General features: G+C 24.3%; 4 protein-coding genes across 4 annotated transcripts; 3 read left to right on the top strand and 1 right to left on the bottom strand.

The window, feature by feature from the left end:
* Positions 1-1,153: 1,153 nt before the first annotated feature.
* On the top strand, positions 1,154-3,912 carry PmUG01_12079200 (DNA repair metallo-beta-lactamase protein, putative; the record flags this gene model as incomplete). The annotated part of the gene is made up of 2 exons (XM_029007039.1): positions 1,154-1,244; positions 1,694-3,912. 2 exons carry the CDS (start codon positions 1,154-1,156, stop codon positions 3,910-3,912), a joined length of 2,310 nt encoding a protein of 769 aa, XP_028863468.1.
* Positions 3,913-4,579: 667 nt separating this feature from the next.
* PmUG01_12079300 (conserved Plasmodium protein, unknown function) lies at positions 4,580-15,890 on the top strand (the record flags this gene model as incomplete). Its single annotated transcript, XM_029007040.1, has 16 exons — positions 4,580-4,808; positions 5,010-5,410; positions 5,728-5,780; positions 5,898-6,135; positions 6,307-6,510; positions 6,645-6,731; positions 6,942-7,030; positions 7,213-7,551; positions 7,661-7,854; positions 7,955-8,067; positions 8,238-10,715; positions 11,008-13,952; positions 14,251-14,539; positions 14,756-15,307; positions 15,521-15,684; positions 15,767-15,890. The coding sequence occupies 16 exons, from the start codon at positions 4,580-4,582 to the stop codon at positions 15,888-15,890; spliced, it is 8,499 nt and encodes a 2,832-aa protein (XP_028863469.1).
* A 451-nt stretch (positions 15,891-16,341) lies between these two features.
* Positions 16,342-18,198, bottom strand: SF3A1 (splicing factor 3A subunit 1, putative; the record flags this gene model as incomplete). The annotated part of the gene is made up of 1 exon (XM_029007041.1): positions 16,342-18,198. One exon carries the CDS (start codon positions 18,196-18,198, stop codon positions 16,342-16,344), a length of 1,857 nt encoding a protein of 618 aa, XP_028863470.1.
* Positions 18,199-20,059: 1,861 nt separating this feature from the next.
* Positions 20,060-22,163, top strand: PmUG01_12079500 (conserved Plasmodium protein, unknown function; the record flags this gene model as incomplete). Its single annotated transcript, XM_029007042.1, has 5 exons — positions 20,060-20,494; positions 20,816-20,950; positions 21,153-21,303; positions 21,450-21,835; positions 22,089-22,163. 5 exons carry the CDS (start codon positions 20,060-20,062, stop codon positions 22,161-22,163), a joined length of 1,182 nt encoding a protein of 393 aa, XP_028863471.1.
* Between the last annotated feature and the right edge of the window lie 226 nt (positions 22,164-22,389).

Genomic DNA, 22,389 nt, shown 5'->3' on the forward strand with positions numbered 1-22,389 from the left:
TATAGATGTATACTGGTGTATATGTTTATTTTTATTTATTTATCTCAAAAGGTAGAATAATGGAAATTGTGAAACGTTTGCACTCATGAGATAATTTCAAACGATGCAAATTGTATATCTTAAAAAAAAGAAAATATATATATTAACAAAAGTTGGGTAAAACGAACGTTCATATAATTATAAAACTTTTTTAATAAAACATTTTGGAAAAATAAGCGGTTCGCACTTATGTCGTTACTATGATTTATCGTTTGCTGTATTTTTTCAACCAGCTCAAATAATTGCTCATGCGCTCATATAGATATATATTTTTGTATGTATGTAATTTACATCCTTTACTACGTTACTGCGAATTCTTAAAATGATATTTTTTTTTTTGAACCCTTCTTTTTGAGTTATATAAAATTATATTGATCTATAAGGGAATACATTTATTGTCCAAATCGTCAACAGTATATTTAATGATATTTGGGCAGAAAAACTTCGTAAAAATAAAAGTGCGCCTATTATTATTGGGTAATTGAGGTGCCTTATAAACAGATATATATATATATATATATATATATAATTACATCATTACATTTGATCTACTTTTACAAAATGGTAACAGTAGGAACCATTTTACCCTCAATTACCTAAGGTGAAAAAATTAAATAGGTAAAAATCCAAAAAAAGTAGGATGCTAATAATTTTTTTTCTTCTTATCTATTGATATAAATACATGTCTGAGTAAACGAAAAAACAATAATTTAATTGTACATGCTTAAATGATGTTAGAATATGTTATAAAATATGGATTATAACAAAGATTTAAACATTTTTTTTTTTTTTTTTTGGGGGCTTGTACATTTTTATATAATTAATAACATACCGATTTACAAACATAATAATTTTGTGTTTATGTAATTTTTTGTAATAGCGATATGTTTTAATTTTGTAATATTCTTTTAATAAAAATGGTGTTATACTTAACATGATAATATACATCAATACAAATAATTAATTTAGTTCGACTTCGAGGAAGGATGTAAAATATATAATGCCCTTCAAATTGTGGAATTATATTGGAGCATGGGTTTAGATGTAAAATAAAATAAAAATAAATTAAAAAAAAAAAATAAAGATTGTAAGATAATAAAGTAAAATAGAGAGAATGATTGAAGATGACATACATATAATTCAAAACGATCCTTTAATTATAGTAGATAAATTTCCTTATACCAAAAAAAAGGACGCTGACACAGGTATAGTAAGAAATATACTACAAATGTATATATGTATATATATATGTATGTACATTTTATGTATACTATTTAGAAAAGAAAATGTATAAAAGTGAAATAACTGAATTTAAGTTAATGAATATTAGTATATAAATTCAAAGGTATATTTTAATATTATTTCAACAAATTACGAGGTTTTAATTGTAGTAATGAGGAAGAAATTCCTTTGTTATAGACTTTTTCAACTTTATTTGTGTAAAGAGAGAATATCATAAAATAGGCATGTGCAAATGTACACCTAGATACGTGCATATATGCATGTATATGTACCCAAATTTATAAATATATTCCATATGAAGCAAAATTTTTGAAAAAATATCGTAGCATTTCGTTGTTCCTTTAAGCATACTATGTAACGCATATACTGTTGTATATATCTAAACATTTTTCCTTTTATCTGTTTCCTTTAGACAAAAAAGTAAAGAAGAAAGAAATTACGAAGATATATTTCTTAACTCATTTTCATGCTGATCATTATATGAATATTAATAAATATTTTAATGAGAACGTTTTTTCCTCAACTATAACAAAAAAATTATTAACAAATATAATAGGAGTTAATGAAAAATATGTACACAATTTAAAGATTAATAGGAATTACTATCTATTCAATTTTGAAATTGTTTTCATTGATGCTAATCATTGCCCTGGTTCAGTAATTATTTATTTTGAATTTGCTAATGGCACGAAAATTATACACACAGGTGACTTTCGTTATTCGAATGTTCATAGTTTTTTGATAAAAAAGTTGCTATATTACGATACAGCTAATGGAGGAAATGAAGATGATAATAAAGAAAAACCGAATGATATAAAATTAGCGGAACCTAGGAATCATATGTTGTTAACAGAAAGTGCAAGCAAAGAATGTGTATATTGGAATAATAAAAAATATAGTGTTTGTTACGTGAGTGAAAATTTTAATATTTATAATAGTAATACATATATTGTAGATATTGAAGAATTCAGAATAACATATTTAAAGAGTATTGAAGATTTATTAGTGAAACTTGAAAATATGGAGGAAGCTTTTTATTTATATGATTCTATAGAACAAGAAAATTATTTTAATTATTTCATTTTTATAGAATTGTCATTGTATTTTAATCAAAATGAATTAGATATTTTACTGTTATATGACAATGATATGAAACTAAATGATAGTGTAATTATAAATAAGGAAAACATAAAAAACATTCAATTTGTTTCGGGATATCAGAAAAAAGAAGAGTTGTTAAATAATGAAAATTCTAGGAGTATTACCTTTTTAGTGAAAAAGGAATTGATAAAATGCAAGGATAATAACGAAATGCATGATTCTATGTTCAAGAAAGGGATTAAGATTGATAATATAAACCATGAATACATAGTAATGAAAAGTGAAAAAGATAATAATATAAATGAAACTCAACAGTGTGAAAGTGTGCATACATGTCAACTAGAAAAGATGACAAAAAAGAAGAAAAGAAAATGTATGAATGATACCACTGAAGAGGAAAAAAATGAAATTAGGTCAAATATAGACAAAAAATTTTATCTGAACGAAAAGAAAGAAAATTCTAATTATATAAGGACTATTTACCTTGATACAACATATGCACTGTCTAAAAATAATTTATTTGCTCCACAAATGTATTTGATTAATTTCATTATTTATCTGTGTAGAGACAAAATAAAACGAGATTCTTGTGTTATGGGAACAGAGGAAAACAATAAATCCCGCCTTGCGAGATTAAGAAAAAGGATAAAAGGTACTCAAAAAATTATGGAAGACCTAGAGGGAGAGAATAAGTGCATAATGTACGATGGTGTAGAGAAGAGGGCAGGAAAAGTGGCATCAAAAAATGAAATAGGTCAGAAGAGAGATGAAAAGAAAAATATGTCCTTAAATCATATAAAGTCAAAGGGGAAAAAAACATTATTTTTGTTTGGGACGTATAATTTGGGAAAGGAAAAAATATACTTAAGTGTTTCCGAAGCGTGCAACATGAAAATATATTACAAGAATGAAAAGAAAAGAACGATAATCGAATCCTTCTTAAGTAATAAGAATATTTTAAATAGAATAACAGATAATAAGTTAGAAGCGCAGATTCATATAGTTGATATTAGTTACTCTTTTATATTTCCCAAAATTGAGAATAGTAAATTTAGAAATTTAATAGATGAAGATATTGAAAAAGAATATGACTTTTTTTATTATATCATTCCTACAGGGTGGGTTAAAAAATATTCTTTTTATCGCAAAAATAACATTTCCATCTTTTTAATACCATATAGTGAACATTCAAATTTATCTGAATTAAAAGATTTTGTAAAATCTATTAAACCATGTAATATATTCCCCACTGTGTTTTCTAACCCCAAAGAAAAGATGAAAATATTAAATATCTTTAATCCATATCTTAATTTAAAGAAGGAAGTATACCATTTTTTAAAATTAAATGATGAAAGTTATATAGTCAAAAATAAAAAAATATCAAAAAAAAGTGATAATGGGGAAGAAAAAGAAAAAAAAAATGTAATATGCAAAACGAAGGCTGAAAAAATACTCGTTGATAGAAATCAGCAGAAGTTAACTTTGTATTTTCCCATTACAAAAAGGGAGATAATTAAAAAGGAAAAATAAGTTTTGCATATTTTTTGTTTTTTCGCCTATGGACACATACTTTTTATATTAAACTTATTCTAACAAGGAGCTAAATTTGTGATCAAAATTTCTGTGTTTTGTGCTTTTCAATGTACAAACGTGGATATTTATGTTCATGGATTTATATATATATATATTCATAAACAGGGAAGCGTTTTTTATTTTAAACATTTCGAGTTTTGGTAACCCCCCATTGTATATAAAACCTCTACAAATGAATGCATAACGCGTCATTTTGAATATTATCTTACAGTCGCTTTGGGGGTGACAAGCATTTCTCATTTTTAGTTATCGCAATTTTTTTTTTTTTTGTTTTAATTTGCATTATTTTGATTAACATAATTTTATTTTATTTTTTACTCCTTTTATATTATCTTTTTTATTTTTGTGCAATAATTTTCCTGTGCTAAGAATAGTTTTAAATACGAGCAAATTTTTTGAAAATAAAGCCTAAAAATAAGAAAAAAAACCATGCTTAATATAAAATTGGTATATAAGAAGCACATCTTTGAGTATTTAAATTATGTACCTAATACTTGAGAACTTATGAATTTATTTGTATATGTGTATATATTTAGATATTATAAAAGGGAAAATTTTCAATTTTCAGCTTCAGGAACATAAAAAAGACATCGATATATAAAACATGGAAAAGAAGAAAAAGATAAAAAAAGATAAGTCATCAAAGAAAGATTCAGGAAAAATTAATAAAGTTAATGAAGAATTAAACAAGGAATTTATAAAGACGCCAGAATCAAATGCCAGTAGTAGAACTACATATTTCCAGAATAATGGAGATAACAGTATAACTGACAAAACGACATTAACAGTTATAGATTTTGAAGGCGAAAAAAATGTTACGAAGGATACAAAATGTAAAATAAGTAAATTTCAAAGCGTTAAAAATAAAACAAATAATGCAATTATTTAAATAGCGCTTTGAGAGGATAATCATAAAACGCTAGAAAAAAAATATACGCATATATATGCATATGTATATATATATGGATATGCTTATGCGCATAATATATACCCATATGCATGAATTTATACATGTTATTCTTAATTAAATGTAGATAACTTAAGTAACAAAGTAATGTGCCACGATGGTGAACAGGAAGAGTGCGCAGATTGGAACATAGATGATAGAGATGCCTTGTTTCCTTCTAGTGTATATAATTTAACAAATGTAAAAAATAGTGAAATATTTGAGAGGAATATGCCATTTACGAAGGATGAAAAATCTTGTGAAAAAAGTACATCTTCTACATATCAACATGATAAAGATTACAGTCTAAAAGAGTTCAATAAAAGTAAGCAATTTATAGAAGATATGGAAACATTTAAAAAGAAGAAGAAGAAAATGGATGAAATTATTATGAATATAGGAAATAAAAATGAAAAACATTCAAAAGAAGTAGATACCAACTTAAATATTGAAAAAAAACAAGAAATGAAATCTCCCCTTAGTATAGAAGTAATAGGATATTTATACATTTATAAGCAAGAATTATGTACTATTAGTAATTTTCATAGTATAGGATGTTACATTAAAAAACGTATGTATTACATTCTGTATCAATATGAGACTGCAATTTCCACTTGTGAAATAAGTTGCAAAAAAAGTACTTTGCAAATTTAGTTCTACTCGTTCGTTTTATTTTATTTCTTGTATATTTTTAGTATGCATAATTTTATTTTGTTATATTTTATTTCATTTGCCATATTTAACTAACTTTTTTTTTTTTTTTTTATTATTTTCAATTTTCCCATTTCTGAATTATCATGTTTTAGGAAAAAGAAACATTTTCGTATATATTAAAGAAGCAAAAAAAAATTGAAAAATAGTAATTTTAAAAAGCACATTTAAGCATTAAAGAATAAATATATAAGCTTGTAGTGATATGGGGTGATTTTTATAATTCCTTAATTTTTTTTTTTTTTTTTTTTTTTTGGAAAATCAGCAATTTAAGTAATGAAGAAAAAGATAAGTACATGAAGAAGTATATGCTTAAGCTGGAAGAAAAATATAAAAAAAAGAAAGAAGAAGATTTAAGAAAAGAAATAGATGAGAATAAGGAAGAGATAAAAAAGTTTCATGAGAAGGAAAATATGTTCCTTAATTATTTAAAAAACCCAAGATTGAATTTATCAAGAAATGAAGATTTAAATGATTATTTGTCTATTTCTCCGACAACCATAGTAAACTAAAATAAAACCATATTTATGTGTAGCTGGAGTTATACAATAACAGAGAAAAAGGATTGAACAAAGATATTATAATTTGTGCATATGTATATATATGTACACAAGTATACATGCACACTCAAAGACATGCACATACATATAATACCTATGTTGAATTCCATTAAGCATTTTACAGATATAACAAAAGACGAAACACTAACGAAAGATTTATTAATTACCAACAAGAGCAGTACTCTACTGCACATTATTATAATACCCCCAGCATCAAAACATTTTTACATAAAAGATATAATTAATGTGTTTAATAAGAATGAGGAGAATTCTAAAAATAATTTAAATAATCTAATAGCTCCTGGACATTCCTTAAAGGTAAAAGGGGGAGAATTACATATCAACTAAGTAAATTGCATCACTGAACAAATTAAATACATAACTTTTATTATTTTTATTTTTTTTTTGTTAATTTGTTTTATTTTACGTATTATTTATTTTGAACTTCTAAGATTAAAGTATGCTTTAATGTTTTCACCCTCAACCAACAAGAAGATCAAATAAAATTACTATCGGAAGCAGGATATAAAACAGTAGATGTACAGATAATGAAAAAAGATAAAATAAAAAAAATAATAAAATAATAAAAATAATAATTAAAATAAACTAATTAAAATGAGCAATTTTAATATTATATAATTATAATGCAGTCATATAGGAACTGTGTCTTGCGTGCAGTATGAATATATAGCTCTTACATTTATAAAGGGACACGTACTCACGCGCATCATCGAACAACTTTTTTATAGATAAAAGCGTTTCAATCAATGCCAAAAATTAAATTTGATAAAGTTTTAAATTTTGGCCCTACTCGACCCAATGAGAGGAAAAAAAAATCGTAACAAACTTATTTTAATAAAAGAAAAAAAAAACAATAGAAAGAAGCTTTTCGGGTTGTTCTTCCGTTTTTTATTTGTCCACGTGTCTAATAGTTCAATTGTTCTTTGGTTTAATTGTTCATACTCCTATTTTTTCATACGCATATTTGTTCTGTTATTTTTATCTTTCCCCTCTTCGAAGACTTTTAATTAAAAATGAAGGCAAGGAAGTCAACATTTTAATATTACCTAAGAAGCTATTTAGATTTTATGAAGAAAAGGAAAAAATAGAGAAAGAAGAAAATATTATAAATTTGCTGATAAAGAAAACAGAAGATTCACAAGAAATAAAGGAAATAAAAGAAAATGAAGACACTTACCATACATATAATAATGTAAAAAGCTACTCATATAATTTCCTCTTCATATACAAAAAAATAGTTAACAATTTTGAGAACTTATATTTCGAAAATGTACTACAAGATTCTTATTATTTTAAATTGAAAAATTCAGAAGAACAAAATGTCTCTTTTGCGTTCAAGTAAAAATGAGAATATACAATGCATGCATTCTTCGTATCTTTGTTGTCGTAGCGCATATATATATGTGTATATACTCATACCATGTTCACGTATTTTCGTTCACCATAGAAGCAACAAAATAGGTATATATGAGAAAGACTACATTATCGTAACAGACATCGAATGCAATTTCGACGAATTAGAAGATAAAGGAAAATACGATTTCATTAACTGTGGAAAACTAAACGTTTTTCAATTTTGTATTAAAGCTATGGTTGAGCCTCTATTGTTAAATTTACTACACATAAATAAAGATATAGCAGGTATTTTTGCATAAAATTTTTTTATTTGATTTTTTTAGAAAAAAAAAAATAGTAAATTAGTAAAATAATAAAATACATGCTTTTACTTCAATTTATTTAGAGAACCTTTATGAGTATAAATTATTAGAATATATAAAGAATAAAAAAAAGGACAAACTAAGTTATTTTTTTTATAGCAATTCGTTGAATTCTTTTAAATATCCTGATATTCAAGTATGAATTTGTTCTTTTTTTTATACTCTGAATGTAGAAATTTCTTTTATCTTCTTGATTTTGTTATTGTTTGTTCAATGGAATGTCTTCTCAATTGATTTTTTTTTTTTTTAATTATACCCTTTTCCCTTTATATTATTTTTGTTTTCTCCCCCCTATTCCTTTTTAAGGTTAACAGTGGATACAGCTTCGCCGAAATAGAGATTATAAACAATGGACTAATTGAGGTAGAAATATCCTGTGACATATACATAAAAGAAAATGATGTTAAGGAGGGAAAGCAATTTGTTTTAGATAAAGAAAATAAAGGATCATACAACTACGATGAATTGTTTGATGTGACTTTTCCATGTTGTTTATATGATAATATGTCCAAAGGAACTTGCGAGGTGAAAGAATCAAGGAATGACGAAGGAAAGAACAAGGGAAACAAGGGAAACAAGAAAAAGATGAAGAAGAAAGGAAAATATACATGTCCAATATATGTATATCCTCGAAGTTTTGTATTATCCTATAAAAAGAGAAAAAGAATATATGTTATTTTTAAGCCACAAGAAAAACATGAAAATTATAAAAATTATTATTTTATTTTAATTCTAAAAAATTTAACCAAGGGATCAGATGTAGATATAGAAGATTTGTTAGAAATACATAAAAACAGGAAAGAAATAAATGGTGGCTTTCCTCTAGTTTGTATTAATGAGAATAAATTGATAAAAAATAAAAAATGGAACAAATTATTTGGAAATAATATTTCTAATTATGAAAATACATCTTCATCATATAGTGATGCCTATTCAAGTTATTCTGAACTAAGTGAAGAAAGTCTAAAAAAAAAACAAAAAAAAAAAAAAAGTTATTTTAACAAGAAAAATAAGAAAAGAAAATTTATAAGTCTATACATGAATTTATACGCTAATATAATTAAACCAAGTATTTATTTAAAGATGAAAAAGTTATCAGAATGTTTTTTGTTGAACCCCCTTCATTTGTATAAAACTAGTTTTACTATAAAAAATCAGAATAACTTTTATGTTAATTACTACTTTGAGAATTTAATTAATTTGAATGATTCATCAAACTGCGATAAAGACATTTTACTATATCAAAATGAGACAAAAAATTTTAAAGAAGAGAATAAGAAAAGGATGTTGAAAAATATGGAAGAAAAAACTTCTCTTCCTGCAAATGAAATAGATCAGAATGATGAAAATAATGATAATGACATAACAAGTAAAAAAAAAAAGCTTAACGACCTTTCGAATGACATAAAAGAGGATTGTATATGTTATTATGATTATTTTAGTTTATTAAATGATATAAAATTAATGAAAAATGAAAGAAAAAGTAATAACAACAAAGGAAAAGAAAACGTTAACGAAGGTGGACCGAATAGTAGTACATATAACACTGAAGTAGAAAAAAACAAGGTAAATTATAAAAAAAGTATGGTAGCTATAGGAGTAGACCCAGTAGTAGATAAGAAGAACTTGAAATTTGGGAGAAATAAAGAAGAAATAAATGTACCTGTGGAAAATGAATGTTATTATAATTTAAACAAAAAACTCATAAAATATTTTTATGAAAAAGGAAATAGTGATAGTGTTAGAGTATATGTGATGGTGAAAAACTCTGTCAATAAGGAGCTAAAAAAAGGGACATTGAAAAATGTGAAAAATGAAAGAAATGAAAAAAATTTAGAAATTGCAGCAAATTTGCAAAATGCACAAAATGAACGAAGAGAAAAGGACCAAAATAGGAATGAAAAGGTTGATGGAAGACATAAGGGAATTCTCAAAATTGAAAAAGGGGAATACTGCTTGAAACCACAGGAGAAAAAAAAAATTACTTTGTATTTTTTAGTAAACAAATATGGCTATCACGAAATAAAAATGAACATAATTTTTTATATGGGTAATTATAAAATAAAAAAGAAAGTAAAAGGAAGCATATTAACTAAATGCAAAGGGGTGAATATTGATAAAGAAAGTCTTGTCTTCAAAAATAGTTATTCGCATTATTGTTTTTATAATGTAATAAAGATAAACAATTTAGATAAAGATTTAAAATTAATAAACATTAGTGATTTTGGTAATAACAAATATGGTTTTATATCTTTATATATTCTTTATTTGTATGCCTTTAAGTATAAGGGGAAAAAACAGAATAACATAATAAAGTGTACAGACCTACTAAATAACTTCAAAACAAATTTTTACAACTTTTTGGAAAATGAATTAGATAAGAACCACATTAAAAAAAAGAATAATTTGTATAATTGTATTATTTGTAAATGTTTTTTTAAATACGATAGTTGCATTGATTGTTTTAAAAGTATGTTTTCGAATTGCAATGATAGGAAACCTCATTTCTATTATTTCAACAAAGAAAAATATATAGTACAAGATTTGGAAAAATTTAATAATATAGAACAAGAATCATTTAATGAAGTTCATTTTAATAAATATTTTAAAAACATTTATAAATATCACAGAAATAAAAATGTGTATATACATAATAGCGATATAGAATATAAGACTCATTTTGTTGTATACCCTTCGAGCCTACTATTGCTCCCATTGAGAGAAACCTTTTTCCTCTTTTTTTTCTTTTTCTCTCATGTAGGAAGTATAAGCCTACATCTTAACGTAATGACATACGAAATAGGCAATATGTAATATGCAACATGTAGCACTAAGCACGTATCGCGTATCATATATAGCGCTATAAATAATAAAATAATAGGAATAAGAATTTAACATATAGCAAAATGCACAAATGAATAAAAAGGAAACACAGTCAAAAATGAAGCTGTAAAATGTTAAGGCAATACTAGTACATCATTTTGACAAAATCCAACTAATTCTTAATCGTGTTGGTGTGGATGCAATTTTTATTGTTATTTTATTTTTTTTTTTTCTATTTTTAATTTCCTTTTAGGTGAACTGGAATGCATTTAAGAAAAATATTTTAATAGAAGGAGAAAGCAAAAACCAGAATATAATAATAAAGTGTGAAAAGAAAGGTCATGGTGAAAAGTCTGATATGAAAAAAGAGAAGAAGAGAAAGAAAGAAATTGACGAAAAGGGGGAAGAATATTATATCGGAATATGTAGTGATGTTTTATACTTAAATGTGGAGAATTTAAATGAACTTGAAATTTCTTATCACTTTTGTGAAGAGGAAAACAATACATTTGAGTACAATTATCATAAAAAGAAATATGTATTAATTAATAATTGTGACCCGGAATTGACATACTACTACAAAGATTTTGATTCCTTTATGAAAATTAATAGTATAAAAAATGTTTCATTAGAGTATTGTTCAGGAGGTAAAAGAAGAACATATGATAAAAAATGTTATCAGACTAATCAAAAGAGTAAAGCAGAAGTTGTTCAGAATGATAGTTATGTAAACGAAGAAGGTAGTAAAAAAAATGTAATTCATGGATGCATTATCATGTCTGATCCTAATATAAATAAAATAAAGGGAAAAGAAAGTAAAAAACACGAATTTAGGTTATTGATATTTCATGACGATGATGTTACTAAAAACAAAAATTTCATAAAATTAAAGTTCTCCATAAATTTAAAATATTTTGAATATCGTGAAATTATAAAAGTGAATTCACGCTTTTATGTACATACATTTGACTTTATTTTAATAAATGAAAACAATTTATTGTTATCTTTATTTAACTATATGAAAAAGGCTATGTGCGACTCGAAATCTAGGGAAATGGGAAACACATGTGCTGATGATGAAAAAAACATATATTTAAGAGAAATAGCGGAAAAAGTGGGAGAAGTAGAAAGTAAAGACATTTCTGAATCATTTGTGAATGAAATGATGGAAGAATTAAATTTTATAAAAGTGGTAGATGATAAGAATATATCTAGTAGTAGTAATAAAACGATAACAGAAAATTTTAAAGAAATAAACAAATTTTTTAACATTAATTTGGATGAAAATATTTTAAAAAAATTTGGAAGTTTTATTAACCAAATGAGGTCAGAATTCGCTGAAAATATGGAATTCTGTAAAAAAATAAAAACAAATAGGGAACGCAACTTAAGTAATGAAATTGAAAACTTTGGAGGAGATACAAATGACAGAGTAACGGAATATAAAAGTTATGGTTGCGAAGTGACTATTGATGAGTCAGCTTTTATTGTTAATGACAATAGTGGTGGTAATAATAATGAGAGTGATACAGAAAAATTGATAAATCAAAAGATATCAAAACTTATATGGGTACACACCCTCCTACAGCGCTTAAGCAATAACATAGGTTGTGATTTTATCGATTTCGTAAAGAGGAATAAATGCGAACTGCACTACAACTATGAAAAAGGGGACGCTATAATCGAAGAAGCAGAAGCAGAAGTGGAAGTGGAAGTGGAAGAAGAAGAAGAAGAAGAAGTGAAAGATATAGATGCAGTTAAAAATGAAAAGGGAAAAAAAAAAGTAAAGGAAAAGGGGAAGAAAAAGAAAAAAGAAAAAGAGAAGGAAAAGGAAAAGGTAGCGGGAAAAGGTACACACAGTGGTACCATAAATTTGTATAAAAACTACTATTACGACGTAAAAAACGAAAGTGACATCATATATATAATTATAAGTAACAAAAATAAATATAATTTAAACTTGAGTTTGAGTTCTAATAATTACATAAACGATACTATAAACGAAATATTTCATTACAGCATAAACAGTTTAATTACAAATAAGGAATGGAATGGAATTTCTGATTTTATCAATGATTATAAGTTAAATAAAAAAGAGTGTATAAGTTGTAAGAACATAAACTTGGAGAAATTAAATTATGAGAATTACAATAAACTAAAGCACATAATTGCTAAATATAAAGACAAAAACGAAGACTATTATTATAATTACTTGAACAAAATATTAAATGAAAAGAATGAATATTGTTTAAACTTAAAAAATAATTTCTCCTTAGATTTTTTCCCCTTTGATAGTATTGTAAATTCTATGAAAAGTTCATTTATAAAACTTTATATACACACGGACAACATTAATTTATACACGGATAAAATAACATTGAACTTAAGCAAACGTGAAAGCATTTGTAAAATATCCATTATTTCACAGATAAAATCATTACATTTATTAAGTCATCATAAAATTACAAAAAGAGGTGATGCATGTATATTTATTAACTCTATTTTCGTAAATAAGGAAATTTTAAAAAAATATGAGGAATTAAGCAAACATGAAAGAAGTGAAGAAGTAGAAAAAATATGTAAATGTTTTTATGAAATATTAAAACCATTTGAAATTACAATATTTAATTCGTGCAATTTGAGGAAAAGCATTACATGGAACTTTAATAAAATTTCCTACTTTTGCAATAAAAAGAATAGAAGCGTAAAACAGGACACAGGAGTTGCGGAAGTTGAAGAATTTGAAGGAGCTGAAGAAGTTAATCAGGTTAAACTAGGAAAAGTCGCACGAAAAGAATACAAGAAAGGAGGGGGAAGCAACATAAGTCCTAATGGAAAATACACAAATATAAATAGTGATGTAACTAGGGAAAACATGTCCTGTTCTTCTGAAAGCACGGATATTACTGATGAGAATTGTGAAATAAGAATTGAGAATTCGAGTAACTATATGAATAAAAAGGAGAAAAAAAAAGTGAAAATACATTTGGAAAATATATTACATAAAGAAGGGAATCATTTGTATAGAGTCATCTGTAGTTACAATTATCTTCATCATATTGACACAAATAATGAAATTAAAAATAAGTCATCTTGTAATATTTTAAATGAAGGTTTAAGAGGGCAATTATCTCTTCATTTTTATTTATCTATAAATATTGAGAAACCTAGAATAATGCTATTATGCAACAGTAAAATGTAATGAAAAAAGAAAAATTTAATAAATATAGGAACGTATAAGTGAAGGATGTACATATAAAAAGGGCAAATAAATAAATAAATTAATATATATATATATATATATGTATGTATGTACATGTACATGTAGATAGGAGAATAAACCAACAGACAAAGAATAAGCAGCGATAAGCTCAAAAGAATAATTAGCAGTTTTACAAAATAGTTATGCAAAGAAAGTAATCCTTACAAGTGAATTGTATATATTATCGTTATTTCATATTTTTTTTCTCTTTACTATTTTTTTGTTTCTGCGCAGTTCTCATGATAAAAGAGTAAAATTTGATTTCAATTATTTCAACAAAAAGGCTTACAAAAGAATTGACAAAATGTATAAAAATCAGGCTATTAATGACATATTATATGAAGATGTTAACAAAATAAATGCATATTTTGATCAAACATTTTTGAAAAACAAAAAATTGAGTTTATATTTTATAAATCAACAAGATATACATCTTTATACGTACATATACATGAAAAAATTTTTTGAGATAAAAAATATTTATATAGATTTTGAAGAATTTGATCATTCAAATACTAGAATAGTAAGATATATACTTGTAATTATGAATGACTATTTGCTTTATATATAGCATATACGATTTTATCTGACATAGCTAGCGGTTCTTATTTTACATTTATAATTTTTTTTGTTTATCTAGGGGTTTAGAATGTCGTAACGTGCATACACACATACGTAAACATGAACATATATATATATATATATATATATATTTGTATATATGTATACACATCTGCAGAATTCAGCAAGTGATTGCACTTTATCATTATTATTATATATATTTTTTTTCCAGTATCACATAAAAAGTAAAAGCCGAGTGTGCATAAACTTAGAAATAAATGAATTGAAGTTTAAAAATGAGATAAAAAATAACACTAATCATAATATGTCCTTGACAAATAAATTAGATAAGAAATACATATACGAGGATTTTTTAACATTTCAGTATTTAACAAGTAAAAATCAGCAAATGTTTTGTATTGAGTGTCATTACAATGTATCCTTTTTAATTATGAAGGAGAATATGCACATATTTCAAGAATTTAATTACTTAAATAGAAAAAACCAAAAAATGGAACACTGTAAAGAGCTAAATGAGATTGAGAATAATATTTGCGATAAAATAAAAAGGGGAAGAATGATATATAATGAAATTGAAATGAGAAACAATGTATACTTTGTTTATTTTAGATTTCATGAATTAAAAATGTATAAATTTTGTCTGTTTTTATTTAACACGACAAAAATTCCTGCCATCTGGGCTGTAAAAGAGGAGGATTCTTCGAGTGATGTATTATTTAGAAAAAAGAAAAAAAGAAAGGAAAATTAAACAAAAACAAAAAGAAAAATACAACAAAAAAAGAAACATTTTCTTTTTTCAAATCACCATGAAAAATCATTATGAACAAATCTGTTCTAACTATGAATTACTGCACTAGCATTTTTATAAAGGAAATAAAGAACAATGAACTTTTTTTTCTTTTTTTTTTCCCCTGCAATACAGAGTTCTTGCGTACTCAAAAAAGAAGATGACAACATATTTCGTTTCAGCAAAACGAAAGATATTTTATTTGGAAAAACATATGACGTCGATAATACTAGCTCTGGAAAAGACGAAGAAAGAAAAAATCCCTTCCTATTTCCTGATTATATAATAGTAACGTTTACGTAAGTCAGCTTTTCTTTTTTCCTTTTTTTTTTTGCATCATGCACTTATTTTATGCCTACATTTCTAAATTTTTGAATACAGGCCAATAAATAAAGGCGATGTAACTAAAAAATACAGCATTCACGTTGCAGATAGTGAAAAGATAGATTTTTATTTAAAAGGAGTTTATATAAAAAAAAATGATGAACAAATTGAAAATTGTTAAAGTTTCATAGGACAAAAAAATTAATGTATATAAATAATGTAATTAAAACTGGAATAAAAAAAAGAATAATAAATAACAAAATAAAACGTCAGGCAAAAATTAAAGGGTAAGTGTTTATTTAAAATGGAAAATAAACAGGTAATATACGCAGAATGAACAAGATTAATCAAAAATATTAAATAAACCAAATGAACAAAACAGTTTTTTTATTATTTCACGAAATTTCAAAAAACTTCGCATGCAATAAAAAAAAATAAAAGAGCGCATGTATAACATGAATATGGATATTTTTTTTTTTCTGTTTCCCTTCACATACAAATATTATAAAAATTACCTTTTTTTTATTCAAATTTTGCAGAAAAGAGATTATTTCATTAATGACTATTAACTTTTAGTTATAATAATTTTTTGGTGGTCAATTTATCTGTTAAGCTACGTGATATATTAATTCTTAATTTCTTCTTTGCTTTTTATTTTTTTGAATATTCCCTTCTTTTTTTCCTTTATCATCATTTTGAGGATAATGCGCCATGGATGGTCCTGGCAAAATTTTGTTGTAAATATTATGAATATAGCTGTAGACATCTTCATTTTTATTACTGTTTGCATTTTTAGTGTTTTTTTTATTTTCATTTGATGTATGTTCATTAATTTCTTCGTCAATAGATCCAAAAAGATCTGGTCTGTTAATAACAAAAAGAGATAAATTTCCTTCAATATCCTCAAGAGGTGTGAAAGACGCTTCCTTCTTTGCCCTCTCATATAATTTGTCTTTTTGTTCTTTCCACTGTGGGTCCAATAATAATGTTTTCAGATGTTTCGTCATATCATTTATATCAATTGGTTGATTTGTTATTGGGCATAAATGCATATTTTCATTATTTATTCTATGTTTCTTGGATTTTTCGTAATTCTTTACGACAATAATTTTTTCTTCATTTTCATCATCATCATCAACAACTTGAATATTATCATCTTTAATTTCTTCCTTATTCAGTGATTCATTATCATTATCTTCTTTATTTTTGTCCAATTTATCAAGTTTGTGTCCTTTTTGTTGTTCTTTGATATCCTTTTTACTAGTAATAATATTATCATCCTTTTCTGAGGAACTTTCTTTCGATTCTTCTGCTGCATCATGCGTATATTTATTTCTTAGTTTAGTTATCTCTGTATCTTCTTCTTCCTCTACTTCCCCTTTATCTGTATCGTGTTTATCTTCTTCTTCCACTCCTTCCATATCTTCTCCTTCATCTATTACTTTACTTACATTATTCGCGTGATAATAAATATTATCTATTTTTTCCAAATTAGTATATTTTTTATCCGTATCGAATAATTGATTTAATACATAATTTTCGACATTATTAAAATCGATTGACTGTGGCAAATATTCAATATTTTCGTCAAAGTTAATTGTTTCTACAACGGAGAAACTTACCCAATCATAAAATGTGTCACATTTTGTTTTTTCTTCAATTTTTCTTTCTTCTTCTTCTTTTTTTTTCATATTATGGTTATAAATACTATAAGAATAATTTAGAATATCACTTTTGTTGTTTGAATATTTTTTTATTTTATCTATTATATCTGTATTTGGAAGTAAGCACTTTACATAGATGTCAATAAGTTTAGAAAAGAAATTAAAGTACAAATTATTTGCTCTTAAAAAATCATACTGATTATTATTTTTTTCTCTTTCTATAAGTTCATTTAGGAATTTATTTCCGTTTCTTGCAACAAACAATGCTGTTGTTTTAATTAAATCAACATCTACTGAACTGATAAATGGAGATATAATTGTATATATGTCTTCCTTTATTTCTATTTTTTCTTCTTGGTTTTGTATTCCTTCTTCTTCTGCTTGATCATCTATTGAGTAGATAATTTTATTTTTCTCTTTTTTATTGTCTTCTTTTACAAAATCACATATCTTTAAAATGTGTTCATTATTAGTAGATTTATTTAAGTCTTCTCTTTTTTTTATCTCCATAATAGCCTTAGGAATTATCTTCCTTTCTTCTGCACCTAGAAATAACTCATGTAACTTATATTGATAATAAAAAAAATAAGGATGCGTAGGGTTTATAAAGCCAAACTGTTTTTCTTTTTCTTTATATATTTTCTGTTCGAATATTCTTCCATTTTTTTTAACAAAAGCAGCTGTTTTATCAATAACACCTTTCATACTACTTGGTGGCAGAATCATTTCGCTCTCTAAAAATTCTAGCCTTTTGGTCATAATTTCTTGATCCTTAACATTTACATTTTCATCAAATATGCTTCCCTTAACTATAACTTTAGCCATTTCTCCTTGTATTACTATGCAGTAAGAGTATTTCTTGCTTTACTTTGATTTGCGTTTAATTTTCATTTATTCTATTCTCTATACTCTTTTTTAAATTATTTATATGATTTCACAATATAAGTAATATTTATTACTACATAATATTAAAAAAAATTATCAATTTTTCTACTTTTCTAAGTTCAATTAATTTTTTTCTACACAATTTGTTAATTAATCCTTCTCTGTTACTTTTGTATTTTTAAATAGAAAATACATTCATCAAATTCTATTTTTAAAGCAAGATCATTCTGATTAATATTTGCATATATATATATGTGCAAATTATATATTATATGTTTTTTATACGATTATTCTTTTTTTTTCTTTTTGAAGGTTTTCCCAATTTGCTTTTCATTTAATTACACAGTAATTTTTCTACATTTAAATTAGTTTAAATTCTTTTTTTCTATTTATATATACTAAGAGATCGCCTCGGGATATTGATAAAATTTCACTAAATGAAATCTATGATTTTACTAATTTTAAAAGGAGCACGTCGGTAACTAACATACTGCTTAAACATAATACATATAAAATAATTTTAAAGGTATTCTTATGTAAAGGAGATTTTAGGTAAAAATAAAAATAAAAAAAAATTAAGTATAAATTCACATTTTGGACATGTACGTAACTTAATTTTAATAATTCCAAATGTTCATATGATTTTATTTTTTATCCATTAACAAAACACGTCAATAGTTAAATACATGTACGAAGTATTTTATTACTGGTATAATACATATACTTAATATACATATGCTCCTAAATTAAACAGAAAAATATGAATTACCAAAAATTGTAAATTTTATTTTTATTGACCATTTAAAAAATAGATGATCAGAAAAAAACTTTTTCATTAAAATGTATAGTAAAATACGAAAAAATTAAATGATATTAATATATACCCCCATAATACATTTAATGCGAAAAGAACAAAACAAGGAGAAAATGGAATACGCATATAACTTAATTTATGTACATTTATGAATACATAATATTATTGTATGCATATATTTGTGTTTAATGTTTTTCTTTTTTTCTTTTTTTGCGGAGTTTTTTTAAGAATTTAAAAAAAAAGAGAAAGCAATAATATATTTTTATTCCATGAGAATATTCATTTTGCAAAATTTTTTGTAAAATATTTACGTTATTGTTTTATAGTCATTTTTAATTTTATGACATTAACATATATATTTATTAAGGATAATTGATTGTTCACATATATATATAAATATATATGTATGTATGTATATATGCATGTATATATGTATATATGTATGTATATATGTATGTATATATGTATGTATATATATATTTATAAATATATATATATTACATTTTAGGAGGAAGTATGTAAGAATAATAAGTGAATATTTTTTATGTTCATCTCTTTTTCCATTCATCTGTAAACATTTATTTCCGATGTAAATAAGTATATATATATATAATTATGTACTAAATTTTTCAATATAGATATTTTTTTTAATTACGCAGTTTTTGCTAACAAATATAATTGTATCCACACATTTGTTATGGTATTACATTGTGTTGATTTTTTAATTTATCAAAAGAAATAGTAATAAAAATAATATATTTTACACGCAGCATAAGGAACATAAAAGCACAAGTTTACATAATGTGACATTTTTTTTTATTTTTTTTAGCAACATATTTTTAAAAAGGAAAAGTATTTTAAAAATAAATAAAAGAAAGATATATATATATTTATTTATTTTTGTTTTAGTAAATGAATTTTTTTTATTTCCTTATTTAATTTTTTTTTTAATATTAATACATGTATATATAAGATTTATAAATAAGGATGGATTTGTATGAAGCTAAAAAAAGGGAGTTGTATTTAAAGAGGAAAGATATAAATTTATATTACCACCCTATCAAGACTATTACTCTTTTTTTTTTAGAATTGAAAAATATAATTTTGAATATATACCAAAAACATAAAAAATACAATAAAATAATACTGTTGATTATAATAGTTATATTGCTTTTATTTAAAATAAGACATAAATATGAGTACTTAAATGATTTTATAATATATGTAGAAGTTGTAATATGGTGGCTTGCTTTAGGAATATTAAGTAGCGTAGGTTTAGGATGCGGTATGCATTCAGGGGTATTGTTTTTGTTTCCACACATTTATTTTATTTGTTCAACGTCTGAATATTGCAATTCATTGGATTTTGACTCAAGGGTAAATATGTGGAGATCGTTGCTAACTTCCGGAAATCATTTTGAAGTGAAATTAAAAAAAAAAACAAAATAACAAAATAAAATATTTCATTAAAAGTAGTTTGAATTGTTATATACGTTTGAAAAGATGTATATGTACATTTGCTTAAGTAACACATTCGCATAAATAAATAAATATATATATATATACATACATAAATTTATATCTGCTTGCACGTACCGTAGTAGATATTACCAGGAATGTAAATTATTATTTCATTTTTGATATTCGTAGTATGTTATTAAAGTTAGTTGTTACAAAGACTATATAATTAGTAATGCATTATGTAAATAGAAGTTAAATATATATATTTTTTTTCACCTAAAGTGCAAAAGTAGAAACGACGGGAACATAACTTTATCAAGATTATTTTTTAAAGTATATCCATATTGTTTTATATGGGGAATGGGAACGGCATTTGGTGAACTACCTCCTTATCTGACGTCATATTATGCGTCAAAGGTAATATGAAAAAGATTAGGAAATGACAATTAACGGAAGAATGGAAAAAATGGAAAAGTTTTTACCAAAGTGCACATATTTTATAGAAATGGCATTATTTTATGAAAAATAAAAATAATAAAATGAAATAAATTTGAAAGTGTCTTTTTATTTATAAATTATTTTTAAATGTATGTATGTTTTTTTTTTTTTTTTATAATAGTCCAAGTTATATGATGATGATTATGAAAATTTTGAAAAAGATATAATAGAAGGAAAACAGAATATGATTACGTCTATGAAAATATGGATGATAAATTTTATTAAAAAACATGGATCCCTTTCTGTTTTTCTTTTGTCATGTTGGCCTAATGGTAATATACATATCCATGGACTTAAGTTTATATTATGCTTTCAGTATGCTTGTGTTCTATGTGTATTTATTATACGTATATTATTCTACTACTTTTTATTCACCCCTTTATTTTAGTTATTTATTTTATTTTTTCTATCTCTGCAGTAATGTTTGATTTGTGTGGAATTTGTTGTGGGCATTTTCTTATGCCATTTAGAACATTTTTTATTCCACTTATTTTGGGAAAAGGTATTGTAAAAACCCTTGCTCAGTCCTTGTTCTTAATCTTTGTATTTTCAAACAAGTATAGAGGAATGCAAATAAAAATTCTACAGAAAGTAATATCGCTTTTCCCTTTACTCGGACTTTCTAATAATTTCGATCCGTCATATATTGAAAATTTTCTGGACGAAAAAATCTCAATTTTAAAATATGGGAAAAAATCTAACTCCAAAATGAATTTTATGTTTTTATTTAATATATTTTTTTTTGTAGTAATTATTTATTTTTTTATTTCCTGTATAAATCAGATAGCCCAAAAATATCAAAAGGTTATATATTTAAAAATATAAAGAAATAATATAGAAGATTGTTATGCTTATAATAATTTAACAAAATAATTCAAAAGTGTGTTCTACTTTCAAAAAGGGTTTAATTGCGATATATGTTTAATTTTATTATTATTATTATTATTATTATTATTATTATTATTATTATTATTATTATTATTATTATTATTATTATTATTATTATTATTATTATTATTATTATTATTATTATTATTATTTTTATTTTTTTTTGTAGAATATTGACGAAGATGAATTAAAAAGATATAAAAATGGGAAAGATGAAGTAATAACGAAGAAAATTAAGGAATGATGATATGTAATTTAGAATAAATGGAATATTTATAAATACATTTTAATAATACCTTTAGTTATTTGTAATAAGTTAGAAGTTAAAATACATATGTATGTATGCATATAGTGTATATATGTATTTTATGAAGTACATACTATTTAAAAAGAAAGGAAAAAAGTAATTTATTTGGTCAAATATGAGATTATGCAAATGTGGATTACCTTAAGTCCTTTTTTTTTCACAT

This window comes from Plasmodium malariae, assembly GCF_900090045.1.
Source record: "Plasmodium malariae genome assembly, chromosome: 12".
In the NCBI taxonomy this organism is placed as follows: domain Eukaryota; phylum Apicomplexa; class Aconoidasida; order Haemosporida; family Plasmodiidae; genus Plasmodium; species Plasmodium malariae.